Below are 27,445 nucleotides of genomic sequence, written 5' to 3' on the forward strand. Positions count from 1 at the left end.
GTAAATAAAAGACAAACCCCCTTTATCCTAGGGTACACTTCAAACACTTCTTTAAGCTGAACTTTTTCAGACCCAATATCCTATTCACAATGCAGCTTAAAATGGTTCCCTCTCTAGTTGTTCATATTGCAGAACAATCACATATTTTGGACAAACTAACTTCAAATTCCTCCAAATAAGGACATTAATCACACAGTGTCAATTAACGCACATACAGTTTAAGATAAGTGTTCACCTGGGAGAATCAAGTGATATGACTTAAATTGTTATCCATGAGGTTCTTACCCACTATTCACCAATGAAACACGCACCCCTTCATACTTATTATGGCCATCAATATATATCTGTGTATTATGCTAGCGCATAGCATAGTTAAGGTTAAGACAAATTGGGCCTCATTACGACCCAGGCTGTAAGTTACCGCCTGGGGCGTACCTTTACCACCATGGCGTAAACTACGTTTACGCCATGGTGGTTGGCGGACTTACCGCCCCATTCCGAGGTTGGCGGGGCGGTAAGTCCCCAATCCCCATTTACCCTTCCCCATTCCCATTTTTGCCCCATAGGGCATAATGGGAGTGGGGAAGGCGTTAATTACGCCACCGTAAATTACGGTGGCGTAATTAACATCAAGGTCCCTTAGCGCCATGGATTTTAACACCTGCTAAAAGCAGGTGTTAAAATCTCCATGGCGCTAAGGGACCTCGGAATCAGGCGGTAAGGGTCGGCGCTGTTTACGCCGCCGTAAACCCCTTACCGCCTGAGTCGTAATGAGGCCCATTGTCTATGGAGTTTCAGAAAGTAACTTTTTGTGATAACTGTAGATCCCTTCCATGAATAACTCATTTGGGCACGCACCTAGAGATTATCACGAATCGATGCACTGAAAGAAACGTGCAACTTGAGCTGTCCAAGATCAGGACATTGATGTTTTAACATGTATCTGCATATGACGCCTGCACAGAACGAGTGTGCATCATCTATATGAACTGGACACGTACATGAAGAAGATGTACATTTCATACATGCACGCTACTATACGAATGAAAGCTCACGTCAAAAGCAGGTGTGACTTTGATGTTAGCTTTCATATGTGTATAAGAGATACACAATGCGTACGTGGAGGACATGTTCAGCTCGTATACGCCTCTTGAACATATTGTAAACAGACATCCTAGCTAGGCCTTACTTCAAGGTGAGCTTCTTTATGTGTAGGAGGCATATAAGACATGAGCAGAATTCATCTACATCTTATATCTGAACTGTGCGTGTACTCGCGGGAAATGTGCATTCTGTGCATGAATACATACATATGAAAACCCACATCAAAATCAGGACTGACTTTGATGTCAGATTTAAGGAGATGCAGATTATGTACATGTATGAATGGCAGAACTCTGTATAAGAATCTGAGAGACACATACAGCATGTTCCCATGGCAGGGCTACGAGTAATGCTGGACAAGTGACTCCTCAATGCTCTCCGAGTCAGAGGTGCTTCTCTGTTCATTCATACCCTGCTAGCAGTGGGAAGAGGGATTCTTATTAATACTCATATTTGATTACTGTGCTGAGGGTATGGCTCATCTGATCTTCATGAATATTCAGGTGCTTGGTATATGGCTAGGATGGTAATCATTAATACTCTGTTGCTATTGCTCGATTGTGAGCATAGGTGCATATTTCCTTTGATACTCCTAAGGGGCAGGGGTGATCCCCGTTGATGCTGTGGTTTCATTACTCTTCTGCAACTCTTTGGTCATACTAAGTTCATGTCGGATTCTGTTCCATTGCTGGGAGCAAGACTTGTTGAGGGCGTGGTTTTATGGCTGCTTGCAAGCAGTGTTTATTATTACTCCGATTAATACTCCTCCGAAAGAAATGGGATGTTGCTTTTCTGTAATTGAGATATTAACTATGGAGTAAGGGGTCTGAATATCTGATTAAAGTGGGCATTGAGTAGGGTATCCTACTGGTGTGAGCCCGGCATGCTGTAGGGCTCCTGAATGGGCACTAATGCCACCGTGCTCATTGACCACAGCTGCATGAGGTAAAGAGCAAAGCCTGTGGACTCTGCCACCCCGGCCCACATCCTTCCCTGCCACCGCCATCCTCAACGCATCCCCCACTCTCCACGTTACACTGAGTCATGAGGTACCGATTTCTGCCAGCAGGATGAACTCTTATTGACCCCAAGAACTTTCTACATACTCTGGCTTTCAGCATCGAATGGTGTCTGCACCACACACTGCATGGCTCCCACATCTGGCCAGCTCGTTAGCCGAGAGAAAACACCAACATCTGTCCAGAGACCCCAGACGGTGAGTCCTTAAACAGCTGGCAGCAGCCAACATCCGAACAGAACCCGTAGATAGTAGTAGCCTTGAATAGCGGGCGACAGCCGGCAGGCCAGTGGTGCCACAACATCTGCACAGAACCCGGAAGACCACAGTGCCCTCCAAAATACCCTTAGAGCCTAGATGCCTTTGGGCTCGGAGCACTCTACAAATGTTAAATAAATAAATAAAAATCTGTCCAGATCTTGCAGTCTAGTGGTGACCCTCCTTCTGCAAAGTACCCACAAACAATGGTAGCCTGCAGCCTTTGTGCAGGGCATGCAGACGAGGGCCGCTCCGTACCCCTGTATTGAACCAGCAGACTGTGGTGGCCTCAAACATGGGCCATATAACCCACCCTCAAAATCTGTGTATGACTGGCAATCAAGGGGGGTCCCCAAGCTCTGGCCACTGTGCAAAGAAGGTGAAACTCACACATCTGTCAAGAGCCAGCAGGCAATGGGTACCCCAATATCTGCATAGATGCTAAAGAGAGTGTCAAACCTAAATATCTCTGCGGAACGCGCAGATGAAGGAAAATAGCACGTTCGGCCCAGATCCCGCAGACAAGCGGCACCCCATCATCTGCACAGACTGCGACAGTCTCCAACATCTATCCAGGGCCCACCGACCAGGGGCACGCCAATATCTAGGAGGGTTGCCCCAACATGTGTCCACAGCCCACTAATGGAGGCAGCCACGACATATTTCCAGCAATGTCCACCAGAGCAGGGCCAACATGCACTTAGACTCCATACACCAGAGGAACCTAAACATCTCTATATCTATGCACGTGAAATCTGAACACGAACACACTGCCTGCCTTAGGCATGTAAATGGCTCTTTGTTTGCCGGAGACTATGCAGCAGAAAGTCCCTGGCAGAAGATTTGGCTCAGGGAGAAGTGACAGGGGCCACCGGATTCAGAAGTGTCAGACAGGGCGGCCAACGGGGCCTGCATGGCTTCAACATTGGAGGTGGGAAATGTTCTATGGCGAGGCACTAGATCCAAGAGGTACATTCTAGGTGGAAGCAGTTCACCTTGCAAATGGCAACCAGCAACAAGAGGGCTTGGCATGTATTTCCAAGCAATTCCATCCTGAACCAAAGCGACTTCTTCCCAGAATTCACTGCTCGCTTCTGGCACCTAGGCAGCAGAGAAACCATTCAAGATTTAGAGTTAGAAAGGTCAGGCTGATTCAGGCCATAGCAGGCCATTGGCAGGCATTCCACTTCTGTGTCTACTGTCCTCGAATCCTAGAAGAGGAGAATTGGTTTGAATTGGGATCTTAACATTTCAAGAGTCATTTAGGCAAAGCCTGCGGGCTAGTGTCAGTGGAAATACAGGGTACACCCACCCAGCGTACCCTGACTGATAAGTGTGGCCTGGTGACATCACCTTGGGAGATGGCCTGACTGCCTGATTGGTTGTGATTCAGTGAAAGGGATGCTGGGACTATGTCTAGTCTTCTGAAACCTGCACTGAAAATGTTCTAGGATCACATTTTAGACTTCCACTGCATACTCTAACAGTTGGATATACCGCTCCACTCTGATAGCATAAGGTGACTGAAACGGTGGGTGGGGGGGTGTCGGTTTAGACATTCCTGCTTTGAGGAGCTACTTCATCCTTCCTTTTCCCCTTGCACAGTTTGGATCATTTGCTTTTCCTCCCCTGCCGATGGACCATGCACTGTGTTTAAGAAACCCCCAGCTTCCTCCAACAGCATTTCTTTGCCTTTAATGCAAGTGCACGCCCATGCATGTTCATTTTACACACTACACTAACCACCATTTGCAACTTGGAGAACAGCCATTGACCAGTAAAAAAAGATATTCTTAGTTCAAAATCTTAGCCTTCCCTTTGGCGTCTTTGGGTGGACAATGCACAAAGTACAGTTAATATTTTCCACTCCCTGTTTTCTTTACAAATTAAAGATTAGGTGTCACCGAGCTACTGCTACAAAGTAGCAGCCCTTACTTCCCTGAACTTCAGAGATGAAGAAAATATGTCCTTCGTTCAAGTCTATTATTGAATGTTTGTGACAAATAAACACAATGCGTTGGAAGATTAACTGTAGATCTCCTCCCACCGAAGCCACATTGAGGGTTAATTCTTGGGGCCAGTTGTAATACTTGTACAAGTCTTTTGCTGTTCTCAAAGGTACTACTGATGATTACTACAATGTTTTTAAAGCATATGCTTGTGTGCGCCCCTTTCAATAATACATGAATACATTATGGAGGTGAAGGCCAGGAGTAAAAGGCCACAGGAAGAGACGGGGAGGATGACTTGGAAGCAATATTTAGCAATACTAATGGGTAGCATTTTCTTCAGAGGGGCAGTGAATGGATGAAATGCCAGACCATATGGACGGGTACGAGACAATAACTGTAAACAATATAATATATATGACTATGGATCTCTCCCTCGAGAATCCCTTCAATTTGAACGATTTGCCCCTACTCTCGTGTACCCCCTCACTGTGCACAGCTCTCTCTTCCCTGTTATAGCACCCTTTTCAACGCTTGCTGTATCCATTCTCCCTTATAATAATAATATATTTCTTATATAGCGCTACACACCCATAGGTCCCAGAACGTTCAAATAACAAAAGACATTGTTAACCCACAGAGTGGAACTCATTTTATAAACCTCAGAAGGATGAGTTGACCCTGCCGGGATTCAAACCTGCCACAGCAGGCTGCACACAAATATCCAGGATGAGCGCTTAGCGTGCTGTGCTATCTGTGCCTTTTCTCTTTAATGCTGTCTGTTTTCACCAGCCTTTTCTTTGTTTCCTTTCACCCAGTATGTCCTACCTTGTTGCACCCTCTATTCTTGCACACTTTCCAGGGTTGCATCTCTTATGCGTTCAATTGACTCCCACGGTTTGAATCCATCCCTCCATGTGTTACTCTCATAGTTGTTCTACCTTTCACTCTCTTTCGTGTCTTATTTGTTGGCCTTGTTTTCTCAATAACAGCAGCGTGCACCAGAAAATTGCACTTATCCAGTTATATCATAACAAGTGATTTCATTAACGCATATAATACAAAAATCAAAACGTATCCCTTTCCAAATATGATACAAATGACACACAAAGTCTTTCCCTAACCGACACGTGTTTCGACCAAGGTTGGTCTTTCTCAAGGCAATTAGTTTAAGACAATGACATATTACCTAATCAACAGTCTGGCTTTAGGAGCGATCACAGCACGGAAACAGCATTGCTAGATCTCCAGTCGCACATGCTTAAGATAATGGACAAAGGCAAGTTGGGATTTTGATATTACTCCACTTGTCGGCGGCCTTTGATTTATCCGACCATTAGCAGCTCCAGTGGGCACTGGACTATATGGGAGGCTGTTCAATAAAAACCACAAAATGTATACTCTCTTTACTAGCTAATCGAAAGTCTAAAATACAATGGGGGGGGGAACTTCTCACCATCAGAACCCATTAATTTCGGGGTCCCACAAGGGACGAGTCTGTCCCCCCTACTTTTCAATTTATATCTGAGAGACTTCTGCAGAGTGCGCGAGAGAATCTGAGCCTTTTTCACAAATTACGCTGATGACACACAGCTGGTGATGGAGCTGACTGGTTGTTATGATACAGACACAGGTAATTTGGAGACGCTTTATAACAACATTGAGATATGGATGAAAGCCAATTGGATGTGCCTGGACGCGAGTGAAACAGAGCTGATGATATTTGGTTCACCGCAGGCGCGAGCAAGACTTGGTAACGAATACGAAAGCGTCCAGAGAAAAAACTCACCCATAACAGTTGCAGAAAAGATAAAGACCCTGGGAATTTACCTAGAAGCGTCGCTAAGCGCTGAATCCCGTGCCAACTATCTAAGCAAGAATTGTAATGTCATCTGCGACTATTGAGGCGCATCAGACCATCTCTGAATGAGAAGAAGAGTGCCACCATAGCAAGGGCCATAATCCTGTCTAGACTAGACTATGGTAATGCCCTGCTGGCAGGAGCCAATAATGGGTGCATACCCAGGTGCCAGGTGATCCAAAACAGCATGGTAAGAATAGTGAGCAAGAGAACTAAACGGGATCACATCGCCCCAGAGAGGAGATCCCTTCACTGGCTGACAATCAAGGACAGCATTATGTTTAAAGCTAGGACTATAGTCCATCGATGCCTCCATGGAAAGTCACCTAGACGTCTGAGGAAACAGATATACCAATACATCCCAGGTCGACCACTGGGATCGGAATCACTGGGGCAGATTCCTTGCTCCTTGTTCCAGAGATCAAACGGTCTGGGTAGATCCTTCACGGTCATAGCGGCCGAAATGTGGGACCGACTACCAAAGCCAACCAGATGAGAGAGCAGCCACCTGGCATTCGGCAAAGCTTTGAAGACAGCCATTTTTAAATAAATCAGAAACGCACAGGTCATGTAAAACACACCCAGGTGTCCCTTCTTAATAATACGTTGTCTTAGTCTGAAATGTAAGCGCCCCGATGCCCGCGGGCTTCGGCGCTATAAAAGCATATAAATAAAGTATCATCATATTACGAAGGCATCCCTTAGGTTGGCAACTCCACCTCAATTCAAAGTAATACATATAGATAACAATGATCTTGATAATATGAGAATTCGCATGCGTTGGCACTGCTCAATGTGTCAGCAATTCAGCCATTCCAAAACATTTGATTTCACGTCTCAATAAGAACAAGTTCCCAGCATGTGTTTTGCCTCTGTTACATACAAGCAAGTTTGTTCTCATGCTATGGAATGTTAATAACAGGATGTCCTGTTAGGGTCCTCCTAGCCGAGGTGGGCGCCCCGCAGGTAGTCTTTTTTTCCTTTCCTCCACTATGTTCTACCAGTGCCTCTTAGTTTTCTTCTCCACTGTTTGCACCACCCCCTCCCCCCCACACACACACAGGCACACACACTAGTTGCACCCTCTATTCTTGCACACTTTCCAGGATTGCATCTCTTATGTGTTCAATTGACTCCCAGCGTTTGAATCCATCTCTCTGTTTGTTAGTCTCATAGTTGCACTGCCATGCCCTCTGGTAAGATGGCTCAGCGGGTTAAGCGCTGGCTGCTGTGATCTGTGTTTGATTTGCAGTTTGCAGGGTCGAATCCCAGCAAGGCCAACACAGATTTTCATCCTTACTGGGTCGAAAAATGAGTACCAATTTCGATTGGGGTATAATACTAATGTATGAAAATATGTCCTATTTAAAAATGCATTCTCTTTCGTGCCTTGTTTGTGGGCCTGGTTTCCTCCAGTGTCGCCTCTGCTTGCGTGCCTTGAACCTTGGTTTCACTCATGAACCCATTGAGCTGCCACGGTGTTCACCCGTCACTTTCTCTCGCCTCCTCTCAGTGTTCAGAGCTGTCCTGTTTGTTCTGTCCTTTCCGGCTCGGGGGTGGGGTCTGCATCGATTTGATTTTCTGCCTCTCTTGCATGTTGTGACCAGTGACCCTTCTTGAGATCCCGGCTGTGTGACATGTTCTTGAGTGCACTCAATGCTCAGGCTTCCCATTGTTCTCTCCCTCTCTCTTGATCTCTGTCCCTCTCGCTTGTTTCCACTCCCCTGTCTTCTGGTCGCCTGTTTTCTCTCCTGCACCCTCTCTGCGTGTGTAATATTCACCAGTGTCTCCATCTCGCCCACGTTCTGCTTGTGTCTCTCTTTGCTATTCCATCTGTTTGCACGGTTTTCCCGTTTTTTTCCAGTTTTCCCTCCAGTTGTAAGATTTCACAAGACCTGCTGTATCTCAGACATTTGCACGCTTTTCATTAGACTCACTCTCGTGTACAGGGTTTTAACCAGGCTCCCTCTCTTTCTAAGTCGGGAAAGTCGCGGGGTGTGGACTTGCTGCCCTTTACTGGTCTAGTCATCCGCCCTTGAAGCTCTGAGTTTCACCACTGCCTTTCCCATGTTTCACCGCAGCCAGCACTAGTGTCAGCTGTGCCTCTGTCTTTGTCCATCTGTTTCATCTTGTCATTCGGTTTGCACGGGCTTCAGCTGTGCCTCTTTCTTTGGTTCTCTATTTATACGCATTTCACCTGTGGCTCCTTCTTTGTCCATCTGTTTGTACGGATTTCACCTGTGCCTCTTTCTTATTCCTGTTTGGACGGGTTTCTCCTGTGTCTCTTTCTTTGTCGTCTTTCATTGTCCTTCTGTTTGCACAGGTTTTACATGTGTCTCTTGCGCAGTCCTTCTGTTTGTGCGGGTTTTACCTGCGCCTCTTTCTTTGTCCTTCTGGTTACACAGATTTCACCTGCGCCCCTTTCTTTGTCCTTCTGTTTACACAGATTTCACCTGTGCCTCTTTCTTTGTCCTTCTGTTTGGAAGGGTTTCTCCTGTGCCTCTTTCTTTGTCCTCATTCTTTGTCCATCTGTTTGCACAGGTTTCACATGAGCCTCTTTCTGTGTCCTTCTGTTTGCACGGATTTCACTTGTGCCTCTTTCTCTGTCCGTCTGTTTGCACAGGTGAAACCTGTGCTTCTTTTATTGTCCTTCTGTTTGCATGGGTTTACACCTGTTCCTCTTTCATAGTCATTCTGTTTGCACGGGTTTCACTTCTACCGCTTTCTTCGTCCATCTGTTTGTACGAATTTCACCTGTGTCTCTATCTTTGTCCTGTTTGCACGGGTTTCACCTGTGCCTATTTCTTTTTCCTTCTGTTGGCATGGGTTTCATCTGCGCCTCTTTCTTTGTCCTTCTGTTTGTACGAATTTAACCTGTGTCTCTTTCTTTGTCCTGTTTGCACGGTTTTCACCTGTGCCTATTTTTTTCCTTCTGTTTTCACAGGTCTCACCTGCACCTCTTGTTTGTCCTTCTGTTTTCATGGGTTGCATCTGTGTCTCATTCGTAGTCATTCTGTTTGCACGGGTTTCACACGTACTTCTTTCTTTGTCCTTCTGTTTGCACGGGTATCACCAGTGCCTCTTTCTTTGCCCTATTTCTTTGTCCCTCTCTTTGCACAGGTTTCACCCGTGTCTCTTTCTTTGTCCTTCTGTTTGCACGGGTTTCTCCCGCACCTCTTTCTTTGTCCTTCTCTTCGTACAGGTTTTACCTGTGTCTCTTTCTTTGTCCTTCTGTTTGTACAGGTTTCACCTGTGCCTCTTTCTTTGTCCTTCTGTTTGTACGGATTTCACCTGCGTCTCTTTCTTTGCCCTGTATGCACAAGTTTCTCCTGCACCTCTTTCTTTGTCCTTCTCTTTGTACAGGTTTCACCTGTGTCTCTTTCTTTGTCCTTCTGTTTGCACGGGTTTCTCCTGCACCTCTTTCGTTGTCCTTCTGTTTGCACGGGTTTCACTTGTGCCTCTTTCTTTGTCCTTCTGTTTGTACAGGTTTCACCTGTGCCTCTTTCTTTGTCCTTCTGTTTGCACGGGTTTCACCTGTGTCTCTTTCTTTGTCCTTCTCTTTGTACAGGTTTCACCTGTGTCTCTTTCTTTGTCCTTCTGTTTTCACGGGTTTCTCCAGCACCTCTTTCTTTGTCCTTCTGTTTGCATGGGTTTCACCTGCGCCTCTTTATTTGTCCTTCTGTTTGTGCGAATTCAATATGTGTCTCTTTCTTTGTTCTGTTTGCACGTTTTTCACCTGTGCCTATTTTTTTCCTTCTGTTTTCACAGGTCTCACCTGCACCTCTTTCTTTGTCCTTCTGTTTTCATGGGTTGCATCTGTGTCTCATTCGTAGTCAATCTGTTTGCACGGGTTTCACCTGTGTCTCTTTCTTTGTCCTTCTGTTTGTACGGGTTTCTCCTGTGTCTCTTTCTTTGTCCTTCTGTTTGTACAGGTTTCACCTGTGCCTCTTTCTTTGCCCTATTTCTTTGTCCTTCTGTTTGCACGGGTTTCACCTGTGTCTCTTTCTTTGTCCTTCTGTTTCCACGGGTTTCTCCTGCGCCTCTTTCTTTGTCCTTCTGTTTGCACGGGTTTCACCTGTGCCTCTTTCTTTGTCCTTCTGTTTGTACAGGTTTCACCTGTGCATCTTTCTTTGTCCTTCTATTTGCACGGATTTCACCTGTGTCTCTTTCTTTGTCCTTCTGTTTGCACGGGTTTCTCCTGCGCCTCTTTCTTTGTCCTTCTCTTTGTACAGGTTTCACCTGTGTCTCTTTCTTTGTCATTGTGTTTGCACGGATTTTACCTGCGCCTCTTTCTTTGTCCTTCTGTTTGCCCGGGTATCACCTGCGCCTCTTTCTTTGTCCTTTTATTTGGCCGGGTGTCACCTGTGCCCATCTCTTTCATCCCCATAGCTGCACATTTGTCGTCAGTACCTCACATTTGCATCCCCACTTTTTGCACTGCTTTAACCAGCGGTTCTTTTGTGGTCCTTCTGTTTGCATGAACACGCTTTGTTTGCACAGTGTTTACCTGTTTCTTTCTCCTGCATCCATTCTGCGTGCACAGTTTTAACTCTCTCCCCCTCACTCTTTACATCTCTCCCTCTCTTCTTCACCTATCTCCAGCTCGCTCCCTTTCTCTGACTCTCTCCCCTTTTATCTCTCGCCTTTCCCTTTGTCAGTTATGTCTATTAGGTTCCACTTATATGTAAAACTATTGCATTGGAGTGGGGCTAGGAGGGGGACGACATGTGAGGAGGGACACACAGATTGTGGGTGTTGTTTGGTAGTGACAGACACTTTGACTGCCCATGACCAGGATAATTCATATGCTAGTCCCACCCACCACCTGTCCATAGTACCCAAAACCCATCCTCCACGGGTCTTTTGGAGACAGCTCTATCAAGCAGCAACATCTAACTATGGCCTGCCAGTGTGATTTCTAAACCGCCTGCTCGGTGTTAATGGGTGAAGTGCAGCTTTAAATGAGCTACTGGTCTAATAGAAATGTCTCCCCAAAGAGTGCCCTCAATCGCTTGCTGGATATCTGCTGCTTGTGCTGAAATCTTGTTAATATGAGCACTGACAAAGCCAACCGTTGGGGATTATGCAAACAAAATAGATGGACATTTGCTAGGCACCTCTATCATATGCTCTGCCAGTCACATAATGCTGCAGGTGGTGGCACCTTGTGGCTATGAAGAACTATTATGCCAGTGCCTGAGAAAAGCCTGGCTCATGCCCACACAAAGGCCGAAACTGTTGGCTTTGCCAGTGCTTGGCTCTGTGCCTCTCCCTCGTGCTGCGACCAGTGCTTGTTTGCCATGTCCCCGCATTTGCACATGTGTCACCAGTGCCTCCCTCTTGTGCCCCCTCTGTCTGCAGGGCATCCGCGCGGGCACCCAGGAAGGAGAGGCGCGCCCAGGTTCCCTGAAGTTTGGCTGCAATAAGAACCCCGGAACGCGTTCCAGATGCGTTTCGAAGGACGGCAGAGGGATGTTCCAGACCGTTCACCTCAGTGCCATGCTGGCACTCCTCTTCATCTGCCAGGTACCACATTGACACGCCTTTTCTACTGCACGCTAGATCGCTCGGGTGATGCCACTTTACTCGTGTTTCTCTTCAGGGCACCTCATGAATTGCTTCTATGCCAGTTAACGCAATGCTGACAATCCCGCCCCTTTGCCATGAAGGCCTGGACCTGGTCCTCTCAGCTGGCATTCGTGGTCCTCTATTGTGCCACGCTTGCATTTGTGCCTAGCGCTCCTGTTCCTCTTCAAGTGCCCTCAGTGCTGCCCATCCTATTCAATTCACCCAGGATTTGGCACTCGCATTCCGCATCAAAGCAGCTCGTTCGGTGCACTCCAGTTTCCACTCCTGTTCTTCTGCCCGCCACCACTGACACTACTCCTCTCATCGGGCACCCCTGATCCTCTGCTGCCATACGTGTTCCTCTCCAAAGTAGCTCCCTGCTGGCTCTCCTGTTTCAGATCCCTGCTACCTCACTGCTGGCACTCCTGTTTCTTTACCCATCATCCTACTTCTGGCACTCCTAACCCTCTGCTAGCTCTCTTGTTCCACTGTTGGCACACCTGTTCCTCTCTAAAGTAGCTCCAGGCTGACACTCCTGTTACCTCTCCCTGGTACCTCACTGATGGCAATCATATTCTTCTGCTAGTCACCCTACTTCTGGCACTCCTAATCCTCGGCTGGCTCTCCCGTTCCTCTGCCCCACAAGTGTTTATCTCCAATGTAGCTCCCTGCTGTCACTCCTGTTTCCTCACTGCTGGCACTCGTGTTTCTTTGCGCGTCAACCCACTTCTGGCACTCCCAATCCTCGGCTGGCTCTCCCGTTCCTCTGACCCACAAGTGTTTATCTCCAGTGTAGCTCCCTGCTGCCACTCCTGTTTCCTCTCCCTGGTACTTCACTGCTGGCACTCATATTCTTCTGCTCGTCACATCACCTCCGGCACTTCTGTTATTCAGCTGGCACCCCTGTTCCTTTGCTGCCACAATTATTTCTCTCTGAAGTAGGTTGATGCTGGCACTCCAGTATCCTCCAACTCGCACCTCATTGATGCAACATCTATTCCTCTGTCGACACTCCGGTTTCCTGTTCTTGCTACCTCGCTCCAGACACTCCTTTGCCTTTGTAAAGTACCCCACGACTGGCACTCCTGTTTCTCTGCTAGCCCTCTAGCTCCTCTGCTGGCACTCCTGTTCCTCTGCTAGCCCTCTAGCTCCTCTGCTGTCACTCCTGCTCTGCTAGCACTCTAGCTGTTCTGCTGGCACTCCTGTTTCTCTGCTAGCCCGCTAGCTGCTCTGCTGGCACTCCTTCTTCTCTGTTAACCCCCAGCTCCTCTGCTGGCACTCCTGTTTCTCTGCTAGCCCTCTAGCTCCTCTGCTGGCACTCCTGTTCCTCTGCTAGCCCTCTAGCTCCTCTGCTGGCACTCATGTTTCTCTGCTAACCCTCTAGCTGCTCTGCTGGCACTCCTGTTTCTCTGCTAGCCCTCTAGCTCCTCTGCTGGCACTCCTGTTTCTCTGCTAGCCCTCTAGCTCCTCTGCTGGCACTCCTGTTCCTCTGCTAGCCCTCTAGCTCCTCTGCTGGCACTCCTGCTCTGTTAGCCCTCTAGCTGCTCTGCTGGCACTCCTGTTTCTCTGCTAGCCCTCTAGCCGCTCTGCTGGCACTCCTTTTTCTCTGCTAGCTCTCTAGCTCCTCTGCTGGCACTCCTGTTCCTCTGCTAGCCCTCTAGCTCCTCTGCTGGCACTCATGTTTCTCTGCTAGCCCTCTAGCTCCTCTGCTGGCACTCCTGCTCTGCTAGCCCTCTAGCTGCTCTGCTGGCACTCCTGTTTCTCTGCTAGCCCTCTAGCTGCTCTGCTGGCATTCCTGTTTCTCTGCTAGCCCTCTAGCTGCTCTGCTAGCACTGCTGTTTCTCTGCTAGCCCTCTAGCTGCTCTGCTGGCACTCCCTTTTCTCTGCTAGCCCCCTAGCTCCTCTGCTGGCACTCCTGTTTCTCTGCTAGCCCTCTAGCTCCTCTGCTGGCACTTCTGTTTCTCTGCTAGCCCTCCAGCTCCTCTGATGGCACTCCTGTTTCTCTGCTAGCCCTCTAGCTCCTCTGCTGGCACTCCTGCTCTGCTAGCCCTCTAGCTCCTCTGCTGGCACTCCTGTTTCTCTGCTAGCCCTCTAGCTCCTCTGCTGGCACTCCAATTCATCTGCCGACCTTCTGGTTCCTCTTTAAAGTAACTCCATGGTGGCATGTCATGATCTCTGCTTCCAAAAGGTCAGGGTTTTCCCAACTCCCTTGGAAGCAGATCCATAACCCAGGTTCCGAGTGCCAACCAGTCCCAATTGGGACCTTTTGGACCCAGTCCTGGCGCCAGTGGCACCAGGCTCATAAATATGCCCAGTCCCAGCGCTGGAAGCGCCGGGCTCATAATGCTTGGGTGGACTTACCTTCAGCAGACCATGCTGCTTACTTGCCTGCCAGTTGAGCCTCTGATCCTCTTCTGTTTGGAACTACTTTTCCTGTTGGGTGGGGCTGGAGCCACTCCCTGGATTCAGAACACTGGAACTCTTCTGGAAGGCAGGAACTCTTTTCTTACCAGGAACTATTTTCTTACTTGGGCGTGGCTGTGGAAGGAGACACCTAAGCACTACAGGAGGCTATTTAAACCACACCCGGTGGATGAATCTTGCTTTGCGTTATTCTGCAACCTCTGCAGCAGAACGCTCATCGTGTCTTCTGCATCCGGTCCTGGGCCTAAGGAAAAAGGCTTACCATCCTGAATCCAGTCTTCAGCAACACCTATAAAGACAAGAAAGAACAGGTTAGAATTCCGGCATCTGAAAGGCAAAGGCTTACCATCCTGAATCCAGTTTTCAGCAACACCTATAAAGACAAGAAAGAACAGGTTAGCATTCCGGCATCTGAAAGGCAAAGGCTTACCTACTCTTCGTGCGCTCCGGAGGTCTTCACACTGCATTCCGGCATCTGAAAGACAAAAGTTTACCAACTCTTCGCACTCTCCGGAGGCCTTCGGCGCTGCATCCTGCATCTGAAAGACAAAACAAGGTGCGTTTAAAGACATTGGGGAACTTTAATACTCACGTGCCATTACTCCTTTCCACATCTAATCCAGTGGGTATTCCGGCACCCTGCAGCCGCTCCGTACTCGTACCTGCAAAATAAAAAGACAGTTAGAGCGCATAGTGAAGCAGGCAACAAGCGCTTACTTACGTGCTTCCAGGCGCTTCTATTCATCACACGGGCTCCATCTTCAACTCACTTCAGCCCGTCATCCGCCATCGCCGGAACCCTGCAAAACAAGAGACATCATTACTAAAGACTTTAAAGACATTTGAATGACTCGAAACTTACCGTTCGTGCAGTAAACGACGGACAGCAGTCCTCTGAAGTCAAGAGGCCTGCGCTACCTATCCAGTGAAGAAACTGGTTACAGCACCCTGCCCTGAGGCAGATGGAGAGCTCAGCATTCACTTACCTAAGACATCTTACTCTACACGTCAGGCATACAGTGCACAGAGGTCCAGCCCAAAGAGCCAACCGGGTGCTACACATCACCTTTGAAGATACGCCCAGTCAAGACCGGCGCCTCTACGAGAATCAGGTGAGCGTTACAGAACGCAAAGCCTACCGCAAAACTCTCGCCCAGGCGCTATGGAAACCTCGGATACTGACCCCCTAGCCCGGTTACTTGGGGAACTAAGGGCAGAAGTGCATGCAGCTCGTCAGGAAACGAATGCTCTAAGAAGGGAACTAATTATTTCCAAGGAGAGAACAGACAATCTTGCTAGACAAGTGCTACAGTCACAAGCCGGACAGACCCCGTTACCCGCATCAGGGGCAAATCTTCCTTGAACATCCTCTATGAATCCAGTGCAGATCAACCTACCTGGGAATGTACCTCTGGCTCCGCCCGAACGATTTTCTGGTGACCCAAAGAGGTTTGCAGTATTTATCAATCAGTGCCGGTTGCACTTCTTATGCCGGCCAGCAGCCTTTCCAACTGATCAAGCAAAAGTAGCTTTTGTACTTTCGTACCTTAGTGGCAATGCGGCAGACTGGTCGATCCCTCTAGTTAATCAAGATGATCCGGTTCTCCATGATTTTCAAGCCTTTCAGCTTAGTATGAAAAAACTGTTCGCAAGACATTCACAGGGGCAGGCCTTGGACAATGAGCTTCTTTCGTTGCGACAGGGTAATCAAGACCTTTTGGCTTATATTGCATCTTTCAATAGACTGATAGTGGAAACTCAATGGCCTGAGGACAAAAGGATTACGCTGTTTTATAGAGGTCTACGTGGAGAGCTCAAAGACGTTTTAGCCCAAGTAGTGAATCCCCCACAAGACTGTTCGGATTATATAGACTTGGTCGTTCAAATAGATCACAGGCTGCAGAACAGGAAGGCCGATCGTTCCAAGTTTGATGCTCGAGTATTTTCCAAACCGCCAACTCCTTCCAAAGGAGTAGACTCCGGGGAACCCATGCAAATAGGGGGTCTGAAAGGACCTCTAACACAAAGGGAGCGGGAAAGGAGGAAACAGTTGCAATTATGCCTATATTGCGGAAACTCAGGGCACTTTCTTCGAGACTGTCCGGTGAAACCTGCCAAGAAGGCAGTAGGAGCTGCAGTTACCAAAGTTACAAACTCTGAGCAGGGAAACGACCTCGCCCGACAAGAATAGAGGTCCTCTTGCCGAGCGTGAAAACCAGTTCCGTGACCTCGCATTTCGTGATACCTATGGTCCTCATTAGCCCTAATAATCCGGATCGATTACATGCAATTGAAGCTTACGTCGACAGCGGTGCCATCGGCAATTATGTGGATCATGAAATGGTTTTGAGGATGAATCTAACTCTTTGTCCCAAGGCTGTAAAGGACGTCATTACTACGGTGGATGGTACGGAGATAGCCTCCGGGCCAGTAACGCATACCACTCAAGAGGTGACGCTAGTAAGTCAAGATGGACACCATGAGAAGATCGTGTTCGATGTGATCAAGGCCCCTCAGTTTCAGATTATTCTAGGAATACCTTGGTTAGAGAAACACAATCCTCTGATCGATTGGCGAGCAAGAACGGTCCAGTTTCCAGAATGTGTCTCTACTTGTCACCCTCCACCTGGTGTTGCACTGGCCGCAATTTCTTCAGAGACTCCCCAGTTACCTCCCGAATACCTAGAATACCAAGATGTTTTCCGGAAGGATCAGGCTAACTCTCTACCTCCTCATAGGTCTTTTGACTGCCAGATAGACCTGATACCTGGATCTACTCCTCCTTGTAGTAGAATTTATGCCCTCACCGAGCCTGAGAACCTTCACCTTCGACAATACCTGGATCAATACCTGGCAAATGGGTTTATTCGTCCTTCCAAGTCCCCTGCTTCTTCAGCTTTGTTCTTCGTTCCAAAAAAGGAAGGAGACCTTAGAACTTGTATCGATTATCGCTCCCTGAACCAGATCACCGTTAAGAATAGATATCCGTTACCTTTGATCCCTGAACTCCTGGACCAAGTCAGAAAAGCATGCATATATACAAAGCTGGATCTTAGAGGAGCTTACCACTTGGTACGAGTAAAAGAGGGCGATGAATGGAAGACTGCCTTCCGCACCAAGTATGGGCTATTTGAATATCAGGTCATGCCCTTCGGACTTTGCAATGCCCCGGCCGCCTTTCAATATTTTATGAACGATGTCCTCAGAGAGCTCATAGATGTATGTGTTGTTGTTTACATTGACGACATCCTCGTTTATTCTTCATCGGAATCTGAACATCGGAAACACGTGAAAATGGTCCTCGAAAGATTGCGTCAACACAAACTTTTCGCTAAGTTGGAAAAATGTGTTTTCAACGTGACTGAAGTTGAATTCTTGGGATTCATATTATCACCTGGCGGAGTGCGTATGGATTCAAAGAAGGTCGATGCAGTTCTCAAATGGCCATCACCATCCTCCGTAAAAGGTGTGCAAAGCATGTTAGGCTTCGCTAACTTTTACCGCAGGTTTATCCCCGAATTCTCTCGAATAGTCCAGCCCATCACTGCCTTGTTAAAGAAAAACAAACGTTTTGAATGGTCTACCGAGGCGGAACAAGCTTTCCAGGATTTGAAGACTAAATTTATCTCTGCACCAATCTTAAAACACCCTCGCCCCGAACTCCCCTACATCGTGGAAACTGATGCTTCAAGCCTTGCCATGGGGGCAGTTCTATCACAAAAGGACCCGGTAACCAATCAGTTGCATCCCGTGGCATTTTGGTCCCGCAAATTCTCGCCTCCTGAAATCAATTACACGATTACTGACAAGGAACTTCTGGCTATCAAGTCTGCCTTTAAGGCTTGGCGGCATTATCTGCTGGGGGCCCGACACACCGTTACTGTGATTACGGATCACCGAAACCTGCAATATTTGAAGACCGCAAAAGCCCAATCCTCTAGACAACTCCGTTGGGCATTATTCTTTGCCGAGTTTGACTTCATAATTACCTATCGACCTGGTACAAAGAACGGTAAAGCCGATGCCCTTTCTCGGATGGGAGTGGAAGAACACTTGGTCAACCCTAAACCTGTACCAATCATTCCCGAACAAAGAATTCTGGGTGTAATCGCCACAGAATCCATAGAGGAAGTTAAGGATAAAGCCAGGCAACTTGTAACTCCAGCAGACATACAGAATTGGCATCTGCAGGGAAAGGACTTTGCAGTAAAGGACAACTTATTGTATTTCCAAGAACGATTATACCTACCCAGCACAGATTTACAGAAAAAAGTAATCTCTTGTTATCACGACTCTTTAATGGAAGGTCATCCCGGTATAGCCAAGACCTCAGAAAAGATCAAGCGCTACTTCTGGTGGCCGTCTTGGAAAAAAGATATCAGAGACTTTATAATGTCCTGTGGAGTATGCGCCCAAAACAAGAGTCAAAAGGAAAGACCAGCAGGCCTCTTACGCCCTATTGACATCCCACCTCGCCCTTGGCATACGCTTTCTATGGACTTCATCACCGATCTACCTCCATGCTCCGGATACAATACGATTCTAGTAATCGTGGACTTATTCTCCAAGATGGCGCATTTCATTCCGCTCAAAGGCTTGCCAACAGCAGCAACTCTGGCCCGAGAATTTCTCGAAAACATCGTCCGACTGCACGGTTTTCCTTCGGTTCTAATTTTGGATCGAGGTAGTCAATTTATTTCTCATTTTTGGCGAAGTTGCTGTCGGTCGGCTCAAATTGATGTGAGACTATCGACCAGTCACCACCCTCAGACCGACGGACAAACCGAGAGGACCAATCAAACTCTGGAACAGTATTTACGCTGCATGCTGCAACAAACTGAAAAAACTTGGAAAGATATCCTTTGGATAGCCGAGTATGCCTACAATAACTCTGTCCATTCGGGAACTGGGAAAACCCCGTTTTTTCTTTTGTACGGCAGTCACCCTCGAACCTCGGAGTTGGATCCCCTCCAAGATCTTGAAACACCAGCAGTAGACTACCTGCATTCTACAATCACCCAAGCCTTTAAGGAAGCTGTTTCTCACCTTCAAAGGGCTAAAGAACAATACAAGAAAGGAGCAGATCAACATCGGAAGGAAGCCCCTCACTATCAAGTAGGGGATCAAGTCTGGTTATCCACCAAATATCTATCTCTAAAAGGGCCACGCACATTCAACCCAAGATACCTTGGTCCCTATTCCATCACTACCATAGTAAACCCAGTAGCGGTCAAGTTGGACTTGCCCCCGCACATGAAGATACATCCGGTCTTCCACGTCTCTCTATTAAAACCCGTGCAACCTCAAACCCGACTAACCAAATCTCCAAAACCTATCCTAGTGGATGGAGAACTCGAGTTTGAAGTCAAAAGCATTCTGGACTCCAAGATCTCCAAATCTAAACTATTCTACCTAATTGACTGGAAAGGCTACGGCCCCCAAGAGAGATCCTGGGAACCTGCTGAATATGTCCACGCTCCTCGCCTAATCAAAAGATTTCACCGAACATTTCCTGACAAGCCAAAACCCCCGGAGAAGCCCGGTTTGGGAGGGGCCTTGAGGGGGGGTACTGTCATGATCTCTGCTTCCAAAAGGTCAGGGTTTTCCCAACTCCCTTGGAAGCAGATCCATAACCCAGCTTCCGAGTGCCAACCAGTCCCAATTGGGACCTTTTGGACCCAGTCCTGGCGCCAGTGGCACCAGGCTCATAAATATGCCCAGTCCCAGCGCTGGAAGTGCCGGGCTCATAATGCTTGGGTGGATTTACCTTCAGCAGACCATGCTGCTTACTTGCCTGCCAGTTGAGCCTCTGATCCTCTTCTGTTTGGAACTACTTTTCCTGTTGGGTGGGGCTGGAGCCACTCCCTAGATTCAGAACACTGGAACTCTTCTGGAAGGCAGGAACTCTTTTCTTACCAGGAACTATTTTCTTACTTGGGCGTGGCTGTGGAAGGAGACACCTAAGCACTACAGGAGGCTATTTAAACCACACCCGGTGGATGAATCTTGCTTTGCGTTATTCTGCAACCTCTGCAGCAGAACGCTCATCGTGTCTTCTGCATCCGGTCCTGGGCCTAAGGAAAAAGGCTTACCATCCTGAATCCAGTCTTCAGCAACACCTATAAAGACAAGAAAGAACAGGTTAGAATTCCGGCATCTGAAAGGCAAAGGCTTACCATCCTGAATCCAGTCTTCAGCAACACCTATAAAGACAAGAAAGAACAGGTTAGCATTCCGGCATCTGAAAGGCAAAGGCTTACCTACTCTTCGTGCGCTCCGGAGGTCTTCACACTGCATTCCGGCATCTGAAAGACAAAAGTTTACCAACTCTTCGCACGCTCCGGAGGCCTTCGGCGCTGCATCCTGCATCTGAAAGACAAAACAAGGTGCGTTTAAAGACATTGGGGAACTTTAATACTCACGTGCCATTACTCCTTTCCACATCTAATCCAGTGGGTATTCCGGCACCCTGCAGCCGCTCCGTACTCGTACCTGCAAAATAAAAAGACAGTTAGAGCGCATAGTGAAGCAGGCAACAAGCGCTTACTTACGTGCTTCCAGGCGCTTCTATTCATCACACGGGCTCCATCTTCAACTCACTTCAGCCCGTCATCCGCCATCGCCGGAACCCTGCAAAACAAGAGACATCATTACTAAAGACTTTAAAGACATTTGAATGACTCGAAACTTACCGTTCGTGCAGTAAACGACGGACAGCAGTCCTCTGAAGTCAAGAGGCCTGCGCTACCTATCCAGTGAAGAAACTGGTTACAGCACCCTGCCCTGAGGCAGATGGAGAGCTCGGCATTCACTTACCTAAGACATCTTACTCTACACGTCAGGCATACAGTGCACAGAGGTCCAGCCCAAAGAGCCAACCGGGTGCTACACATCACCTTTGAAGATACGCCCAGTCAAGACCGGCGCCTCTACGAGAATCAGGTGAGCGTTACAGGCATTCATGTTCTTCTGACAAGTATCACACTGCTGGCGGCCCTGGTGTGCTGCAAGGTTCCTCCCTGCTAGTACTCCTGCTTCTCTGCTGGCACACACATGCATTCCTCTGCTGGCACTCATATTCCTCTACTGACATTCCTGTTCCTTTGCTGGCACTCATATTCCTCTACTGACATTCCTGTTCCTCTGCTGGCACTCATATTCCTCACTGACATTCCTGTTCCTCTGCTGGCACTCATATTCCTCACTGACATTCCTGTTCCTCTGCTGGCACTTATGTTCCTCTGACAAGTATCACACTGCTAGCGGCCCTGGTGTGCTGCTAGGATCATCCCTGCTGTTACTCCTGCTCCTCTGCTGGCACATGCGTTCTTCTGCTAGCACTCATATTCCTCTACTGACATTCCTGTTCCTCTGCTGACACTCACGTTCTTCCAACAAGTATCACACTGCTATCGGGCCTGGTGTGCTGCGAGCTTCCTCACTGCTAGTACTCCTGCTCCTCTGCTGGCACAAACATGCATTCCTCTGCTGGCACTCATATTCCTCTACTGACATTCCTGTTCCTTTGCTGGCACTCATATTCCACTACTGGCATTCCAGTTCCTCTGCTAGCACTCATATTCCTCGGTTGATATTCCTGTTCCTCTGCTGGCACTCATATTCCTTGGTTGATATTCCTGTTCCTTTGCTGGCACTCATATTCCTCGGTTGATATTCCTGTTCCTCTGCTGGCACTCATATTCCTCGGTTGATATTCCTGTTCCTTTGCTGGCACTCATATTCCTCGGTTGATATTCCTGTTCCTCTGCTGGCACTCATATTCCTCGGTTGATATTCCTGTTCCTTTGCTGGCACTCATATTCCACTACTGGCATTCCAGTTCCTCTGCTAGCACTCATATTCCTCGGTTGATATTCCTGTTCCTCTGCTGGCACTCATATTCCTTGGTTGATATTCCTGTTCCTTTGCTGGCACTCATATTCCTCGGTTGATATTCCTGTTCCTCTGCTGGCACTCATATTCCTCGGTTGATATTCCTGTTCCTCTGCTGGCACTCATATTCCTCTACTGGCATTCCTGTTCCTCTGCTGGCACTCATATTCCTCTGTTGATATTCCTGTTCCTCTGCTGGCACTCATATTCCTCGGTTGATATTCCTGTTCCTCTGCTGGCACTCATATTCCTCGGTTGATATTCCTGTTCCTCTGCTGGCACTCATATTCCTCTACTGGCATTCCTGTTCCTCTGCTAGCACTTATATTCCTCGGTTGATATTCCTGTTCCTCTGCTGGCACTCATATTCCTCTGCTGGCATTCCTGTTCCTCTGCTAGCACTTATATTCCTCTGTTGACATTCCTGTTCCTCTGCTGGCACTCACGTTATCATGCTGGACTTCTTGTTAATCTTCTGGCACTCCAGTTTTTTTTCCAGTTCCTCACTGCTGGCAATTCTATTGCTACTTTGGCACTCCAGTTCATTATTTTCAGTAGCTCACTCTTGGCACTTTTGTTCTTCTGCTAAGTACATTATTGCTGGCACTCCAACTCTTCTGCTGGCACTCCATTTTGCTCTTCCCTGTTTATCACAGCTGGCACTCCTGTATCTCCACTGGCACTCCATTTTCCTCTTTCTGTTACCCCACTGTGTTCCTCTGACAGGTACCACTGTTCCCCTGCTAGCACTCATATTCCTCCAGTGACGCTCCTGTTCCTTCACTGCCACTCCTGTTCCTCTACTGGCACTCCAGTTTCCCCTTCCTGGTACACCACTGTGTTCCTCTGCAAGGTACCCCTGTTACCCTGTTAGCACTAGTATTCTTCCACTGATGCTCCTGTTCCTCTACTGCCACTCCTGTTCCTCCCACGGGCACTCCAGTTTCCTCTTCCTGGTACACCACTGTGTTCCTCTGCCAGGTACCACTGTTCCCCTGTTGGCACTCATATTCCTTCAACGGCACGCCTGTTCCTTCGCTGCCACTCCTGTTCCTCTATGGGCACTCCAGTTTCCCCTTCCAGGTACACCACCGTGTTCCTCTGCCAGGTGCCCCTTTTATCCTGTTGGCACTTGTATTACTCTACCAACGCTCCAGTTACTCTGCTGGCACTTCTGCTCCTCTGCCAGGTTACTCGCCATTGTGGTAGCCCGATTTTACAGCAACTGTGCTTGTGTTGAGGACCCAACCCTGCTACTATATCATGTAGTTGTCTGCTCCAGTTAGGTAATGCTGCTCGCTTCCTCTCCTTGTTATGTTATTGGTAATTTGTATAGTGCCTTTCACCATTGATATGGTCTCAACGTGCTCTCGATTGAACGCCGTCTGGGACCGTATTCCAGGTCAGTGGAGAAATACAGAGTAGTAAATAGTGCGTGTGTGCACTCTGTATGTGTGCAGCTAGGCCACATTTTCGTTGTGATTAGCTGCATTCCAATATTAGAAGTAATGTGAAGGTTATGTGGGACAGGTATTATGTGTGCAGCTAGGCCGAATTGTAATGGGGTAGCTGCATTCTAGTGGAGGTGGTGCTTGTATTTGTATTTGAGACTTTGTGTGCAGCTAGGCCAAATAAATCATGGGGGTAGCTGCATTCTAATGTTATATGGTGCAGAGTGGAGAGTCAGTATATCGGGAGGTATGTGAGAGTATTTGTGCAGTTGGAAGAGGACCTCCTGTTCCTGATTACCTTCCTGTGCCTACATAATTAACTGCTCTCCCCTGTATAGTGTGGCACATTACCTCCCCCCAACAATCCATCTAAGTGTGGCACATTACCTCCCCCCAACAATCCATCTAAGGGTGGCACATTTCCTACGCCCAACAATCCATCTAGGTGGGGTACATTACCTCTCCTAACAATCCATCTAAGGGTGGCACATTTCCTACGCCCAACAATCCATCTAGGTGGGGTACATTACCTCTCCTAACAATCCATCTAAGTGTGGCACATTACCTCCCCCCAACAATCCATCTACGTGTGGTACATTTCCTACGCCCAACAATCCATCTATGTGGGGCACATTACCTCCCCCCAACAATCCATCTAAGGGTGGCACATTTCCTACGCCCAACAATCCATCTAGGTGGGGTACATTACCTCTCCTAACAATCCATCTAAGGGTGGCACATTTCCTACGCCCAACAATCCATCTAGGTGGGGTACATTACCTCTCCTAACAATCCATCTAAGTGTGGCACATTACCTCCCCCCAACAATCCATCTACGTGTGGTACATTTCCTACGCCCAACAATCCATCTATGTGGGGCACATTACCTCCCCCCAACAATTCATCTAAGTGTGGTACATTTCCTACGCCCAACAATCCATCTAAGTGTGGTACATTTCCTATCCCAATAATCCATTCAAGTGTCCTCCCCCCCGATGATCCATCCAAATGTGGTACATTTTGTACCCCCAACAATCCATCCAGGTGTGGTACATCACCACCCCACAACAATCCATCCAAGTGTGGTACATTTCCTACCCCAACAGTTTATCTAAGTGTGGTACATTACCTCCCCCCAACAATCAATGCAAGTATGATTCATTTCCTACCCCCAACAATCCATTTGTTTGGTTCATTACCTCCTCCCCAGCAATCCATCTAAATGTGGTACATTACTTCCCCTCAACAATTGATCTATATGTAATACATTACATCCCCCCAATGATCCATCCAAGTGTGGTACATTTCATATCCCCAACAATCCATCCAAGTGTGGTACATTACCTTCCTCCAACAATCCATATGTGTGAAACATTGGTGAAGAGGATGGTAATAGTTAAGTCAGCTGGCATCTTGTTCCAAAAGCTTTTAGTAGTGTGGGACCTTGCTGACCTCTTTCTTCTCCCACAGGGGTCCTCAGCGCAGATCATGGATTACCTCTACGAGCGCTGGAGAAAATACGACATGGAGTGCCGTGAAACCATGGCAAGGGATCCAGCCCCCACAGGTGAAGCTTTCAAGGCAGATACAATGCACACCTCATTAGGATTGCATACATACACCACTATGCCCCTAACCATACTCCATCATACATAGATATGTATTTTTACTTTTTTATTTTATTGCTTAAAGGGCGCAGTGCTGCTGGAGTGTTTTCCCGTGTGGTCTGAGCTGTGTCTGTCATTGTTGCTAGCTGTGAAGGAGGAGCAAAGCTACCAAATCTCACCTCCCATGCAGAGCTGTGGAGTGCTGTGGGAGCGTTTCCTGTGTGGTCTGAGCTGTGTCTGTCATTGTTGCTAGCTGTGAAGGAGGAGCAAAGCTACCAAATCTCACCTCCCATGCAGAGCGCTGTGGAGTGCTGTGGGAGCGTTTCCTGTGTGGTCTGAGCTGTGTCTGTCATTGTTGCTAGCTGTGAAGGAGGAGCAAAGCTACCAAATCTCACCTCCCATGCAGAGCGCTGTGGAGTGCTGTGGGAGCGTTTCCTGTGTGGTCTGAGCTGTGTCTGTCATTGTTGCTAGCTGTGAAGGAGGAGCAAAGCTACCAAATCTCACCTCCCATGCAGAGCGCTGTGGAGTGCTGTGGGAGTGTTTCCCGTGTGGTCTGAGCTGTGTGACAGCCTGTCATTGTTGCTAGCTGTGAAGGAGGAGAAAAGCTACAAAATCTCGCCTCCCTAGCGGCGCGTTGCCGCTTGCTGCGGGTGTGTTTCCCGTGCTCCCCAGGATGTCCTGAACCTTTGTGATAGTAGGCGATCCAGTTCGGACCTCTAGGGAAGTCCCAAGAACCTCTACTACCTACGGGATTACAGGCTGATTTAAAACGATAATGCTCTGGCTGGAGGCCAAGAGGATACTGGCACCCAGACAAACAGAAGATAGATGTCTGTTTTGACTCTCGAGCCCGCTCGAACTTTGAACCTCGGTTAACTCGTGGCTGTACCGATTGAAGCCGTTACCCCCACAAGGAGGGCTGGAAGTGATACCTACAACGCCCACATGACTCAGGAATCTTCTGTCTCCTCCCGCCTTCCACAAACAAAACGCCAAGTGCCGAGCCATGACCGTGGTTGCCTGCTGGCCTGCTAAAAAGTCTGAATCTTCAGCTAGCGTTCCTCTCACGCGCCCCTTCCAAACTGGCTTGACAGATGCAGACACCTGGCGGCAAGACTCGCAGGTCGGTATCGAATGTGGGAGTCTGTCAAAGGTTTTGACATCTGAAAAATCTCTCATAAGGCCAGCTGTACACCGCTCTCCTTCCATGGAAACACAGCCTCTTCCGCTCCCTAATGTCCCCAAGAAACGTATTAACAGCTTTGATTAATGATTTGAAAATCCTAAGTGCAGGGAGCAGGGGGCTTGATGGAAGGGATGCTGAAATGTTAGAAGGCGATTTATCACCATCCATTGAGAATGAAACGGCAAATGCAGTGAATAGGGGGATTGAGTTCATGGACATAGAGATGGTAGAAGCTGATTAATCCCCTTCCATGCGGTCCAGGGCCGGGCCTGGTTTAACTTCAAATGAAATGGCTGAGGTGGCAGAATCAGACACTTCATTGAACTCTGTTCACTCTCTACAAACGCTTTGAAGCACTTGTGTATAGGCGCGTTGTAAATGCCATATCATATCGTACAAAAGTCCCACTGTAACCTTCCCGGGACGGCCTCTTCCCCTCAGGCTCAAGCTCTGACGACTTCGACAATTCTGTCGACTTCACCTGAAATGGCAGCAACGACACAGAAGCCTGTAATTCAGGCTGCCCAACACGTATTTTCCTCACAAAGCATCGAAGGCGTGTCCTCACCCTTAGCGGCACGTATAGCCAGAGAGATTGCCCTTATTAAAGAGAGACTCGAGGAAAAAGAGAAACCCACTAGCCTTGAACTTGTCATTAACCCTCTGGACTCTCATTTGATACGGCCAAAAAGATATGTTTTTATTTTTATTTTATTCTGTATTTGTAAGGCGCTTATACATCAAGAAAATTGTGTTGCAAAGATGTTATGAACGATCAGAGTAAAATCGCCTCTCAGGATATAGCAGGAGATGGTCCGAAGGATGGTACCAGATTAACGGGAACTGAGGAAGCCTCTAATACTGCTCCTCTGTTGATCCCATTATTATCACAATCTGTATTTGATCCCTCTAATATCCATCCAACTCCATCATCTTTCTCTTCATTGGCTCTTGATGATTACATTTTTTTACCAAAAACAAATCTGTGGCCAGCGCATCCTATAAACTCCACTACATTTCAAAACCATTGCAACATTATGTCAGTGTTAACCATCACTTTGGCTCCAATTTTAAAACTGTACGAATCAATCAATGAAAATATTCAAGATCAAGCAACTCAATTAGC

General features: G+C 47.8%; 1 protein-coding gene across 1 annotated transcript in view; it reads left to right on the forward strand.

The window, feature by feature from the left end:
• The window catches only part of GCGR (glucagon receptor), an 800,864-nt gene that overhangs the window by 453,135 nt on the left and 320,284 nt on the right, over positions 1–27,445 (forward strand). The window contains exons 2-3 of the mRNA XM_069655284.1: positions 11,552–11,716; positions 24,997–25,093. Of these exons, the coding sequence (XP_069511385.1) occupies positions 11,663–11,716; positions 24,997–25,093 (151 nt within the window). The 5' untranslated portion in view covers positions 11,552–11,662. The remainder of the gene's footprint in view (positions 1–11,551; positions 11,717–24,996; positions 25,094–27,445) is intronic.

Source organism: Ambystoma mexicanum, chromosome 3q, assembly GCF_040938575.1.
Source record: "Ambystoma mexicanum isolate Mex_15411 chromosome 3q, UKY_AmexF1_1, whole genome shotgun sequence".
Taxonomy (NCBI): Eukaryota; Metazoa; Chordata; class Amphibia; order Caudata; family Ambystomatidae; genus Ambystoma; species Ambystoma mexicanum.